Raw genomic sequence first — 3,620 nt, 5'->3', positions numbered from 1 at the left:
CAATTTGATCTTCTGTGCAACAAAATCTCATACAAATAAGACCCTTTTCCATATTGTCCCTGAGAAAATGGTGTCTGACATCAATGTGCTTGGTTCTCTTGTGTTGAACAGGGTGATTTGCCATGTTGAGAGCATTGGTGTTGTCACATAGAAGCGGTACACAATCAATGTATACACCAAAATCTTCTAATTGTTGCTTGATACACAGTGAATGAGCACAACACAAGGCAACTGCAATATATTCTGCTCCAGCTGTTGAGAGAGCTACTGAGTTTTGTTTCCTGAAGGATAGTACAGAACCAGGTTCTATGTGCCCTTAAGATATCTCAGAATTCTCTTGGCAGCCTTCGGGTGTGTAAAAAGGAGGTGTGACAGAACCTTGCACATAATCCCACACTAAATACAATGTCTGGCCTGCTGGCAGTAAGGTAGAGTAGAGATCCAATGATTCCCCTATCATACTCATTTCAAACTCACTTCCCATGAGTTTAGCAAATTCTTCACATAATGAGTCAGGTATAGCTCCAAATATGATGTCATCCACATAAATCTGAACAATGAGTAGGTTCCTTCCCAGTTTCTCCAAAAATAATGTATTGTCAATCTTTCCTCTTATGAAGCCATTTTCCAAGAGAAACATGGATAGTCTCTCGTACCAGGCTCTAGGGGCATGCTTCAATCCGTACAGTGCCTTATCCAATTTGAATACATGTTCAGGATGTGCATGACATTCAAACCTGGAGGTAGTTTGATATAAACTTCTTCCTTGAGAAAACCATTCAGGAAGGCACTTCTTCACATTCATTTGGAATAGGGTAAATTTTATATATGAAGCAAAGGCAATGAGGATCCTAATAGGTTCCATGCGAGCTACTGGGGCAAAAGTCTCATCATAATCAATCCCTTCCTCCTGATTATATCATTGGACAACAAGCCTTGTTTTGTTCCTTGTAGTATTTCCATGTTCATCAAGCTTATTCCTGAATACCCACCAGGTTCCTATGATGGTTCTATCTGAGGGTCTAGGTACCAGGTGCCATACCTTGTTTCTTTCAAATTGATGTAGTTCCTCTTGCATTGCAGTAATCCAGTCTGCATACTTCAAAGCTTCCTTGATATTTTTGGGTTCTATTTGGGATAGAAATGCAGAGAAGGCTAGGGAATTTCTGGGTTTCTTTCATCTTGTCTGAACTCCAGAATCAAAAGGGGGGATTATATTGTCAAGTGGATGGGAGCTTTTGTGTTTTTAAATGGGGATTGAAGTTTGATTAGTAGAGGAACTAGATAAATTAAGTGGATTTCCCTGCACTCCTTGTTCTGCTACTTGTGTAGTACCTTGTACTGCATCTCCAACTCTTTCTTCAGCTTCAGTGGTACTAATTGAAGTACCAGGTTCCTTTTGAGAAGTGGAGGATGATGTTGCATTGTCTTTACCTATCTCCTTTATCTGACTCATCATATCAACCTTCCCATTTGAAACATCAGATATTTCCCAGGGACCAAAAGTGGTTCATTATCTTGATCATCACTGTTTCCTTCTTTGTTAGAGGAGGGTGTCTCATTGAATAGCACATGAACACTTCCTTCCACACAGTATGCCCTTTTGTTGTAGACTTTGTAGGCTTTGCTTTGAGGGGAGTATCCCAGAAGGATTCCTTCATCGCTTTTTGCATCAAACTTCTCAAGTTGGTCCTTCCCGTTATTGAGAACATAACATTTGCATCCAAAGGTTCTCAGATGAGTTATCTTTGGTTTTTTTCCATTGATCAGCTCATAGGGGATTTTGTTTAGGAGGGACCTGATCATACATCTGTTCACCAAATAGCAAGCAATGTTTATTGCTTCTGCCCAAAAACATTTTTGGCGACTCTACTGTCAATGAGAATTGTTCGTGCCATGTCTTCCAGAGTTTTGTTCTTTCTTTTAACAACACCATTTTGTTGTGGAGTCCTTGGTACTGAGAAGTTGTGAGTGATCCCATTTTCGTTACAAAACTCATCAAATTTGGCGTTGTCAAATTTTGTCCCGTGGTCAGATATGATGCATGCTACCTTCAATTCCATCTTCACTTGGATCTTCTTGACAAAGGCCACAAATACCTCGAAAGTCTCATCCTTTGTTCTAAGAAACAGTGTCCAGGTGAATCTTGAATTTGGCAGAGCACGAACCAGGTCCTTTTGAATCAATTTATTCAGAAGTGAGAAGCTTGCATGCCCCAATATTCTATGCCAATGTTCTGCGTCATCATCAACTGACTTCAAGCATCTCATATCACCAGCTTGTAGAGATTCAAAGTCAGCAACGTAGATGTTCTTGTATCTTTTGGCTACTAAGACCACTTCGCCAGTTACCAGATTGGTAAATGTGCACACTTTTGATAAGAACTCTACTTTGTTCCCTTTATCACAGATTTGAGAAACACTCAAGAGACTGTACTTCAGGCCATCCACATAATACACGTTCTCAATTGAGTGTCAAAGAGACTTTTCAACTTCTCCAACACCGAGAATGTACCCCCCCCATTTTTCAAAGGATACATTTCTTTCCTGCAGGGCTTTTAGTGAGAGAAAATCCATGGTGCTTCCAATCATGTGCTTTGAGCATCCACTGTCCATGATCCATTGCAGTGTGCTTCCTCTCACTGTTCCATGCACATATAAATTATGGGTTAGATTTAGGAACCCAAACTAGTTTGGGTCCCTTGTAATGAGAAAAATGATGAATAAGAGCTTTTCTAGTCCATGCAGGCAATATTCATTTTTTGCGAGTGGTACCTGGTCCTTCTTTAGTAGTCACTTTTTCAGTAAACACTTTATTTTTCTGTACAGATTGAACCCTGTCCTGCCAATTTTCTTTGAAGTGCCCATTGTTCCCACAGTGGGTACAAAGCCAGTTATCAGGAACTGTGACATACTTGTTGTGAGGGTTGTAAGGAGTATTCTCCTTTTGAAACCCGATTCCCTTCCTGTTTCCACTATTGTTGAAGTACATGACAGTAACAACATCTTAGGACCAGGTCCACTTGAGAGATTTCTCAAGATCAATTTTTACTTTCTTCAATTTAGCTTGAAGCTGCCTATTTTTCTCAAGTTCACCACATAGACTAGTTCTCACATCATTTAATTCTTTTTCAAGTTTGATGTGTGTCTCACTAGCTACTCCCTTCCCTTTTTCAATACTTACATGCCTATGTTCAGATTTGAGTCCCTCAATAGTTTCCTCTAGATCTGTGATAACCACCAAAAAGTCATCCCCTGCTTGCTCAGTATCAACAGTTTTCTCTTCTAGGTCATTATTTTCTTTGCTTAGGTTTTTTATGGTTTCCTTCAAGTCAACAACCACTACCGTCAAGTCATCTCTCTCATTTTCTACACTATTTATTTTTTCAGTTAGAGCTTCCTTTTCTTTTTCAAGATTAGCTATGGTCTCATTTAAATCCACCACACAGACCACCAAATCCTCTCTAGATTGTTTAGCATCTCCTAGCTATATGGTCAGGACATCCTTATTATTAACAAGACTATAATATGCATCAATTAGAACATTTTCTAATGACATCAATTTTTTAGAAAAGACTTCAGATTTCTCTGAACATCCCTGAAATTTACCTCATCATTATC

General features: G+C 39.3%; 1 protein-coding gene across 1 annotated transcript; it reads right to left on the bottom strand.

Annotated features, from left to right (window-relative positions):
* Positions 1-1,455: 1,455 nt before the first annotated feature.
* LOC142165921 (uncharacterized) lies at positions 1,456-2,991 on the bottom strand. The gene is made up of 4 exons (XM_075224310.1): positions 2,775-2,991; positions 2,504-2,641; positions 1,996-2,398; positions 1,456-1,798 (listed from the first exon to the last, which is right to left on the bottom strand). Exons 1-4 carry the CDS (start codon positions 2,989-2,991, stop codon positions 1,456-1,458), a joined length of 1,101 nt encoding a protein of 366 aa, XP_075080411.1.
* Positions 2,992-3,620: the final 629 nt, after the last annotated feature.

The sequence above is a fragment of the Nicotiana tabacum genome, chromosome 11, assembly GCF_000715075.1.
Source record: "Nicotiana tabacum cultivar K326 chromosome 11, ASM71507v2, whole genome shotgun sequence".
In the NCBI taxonomy this organism is placed as follows: domain Eukaryota; kingdom Viridiplantae; phylum Streptophyta; class Magnoliopsida; order Solanales; family Solanaceae; genus Nicotiana; species Nicotiana tabacum.
This window is presented reverse-complemented; position numbering and strand designations above follow the sequence as displayed.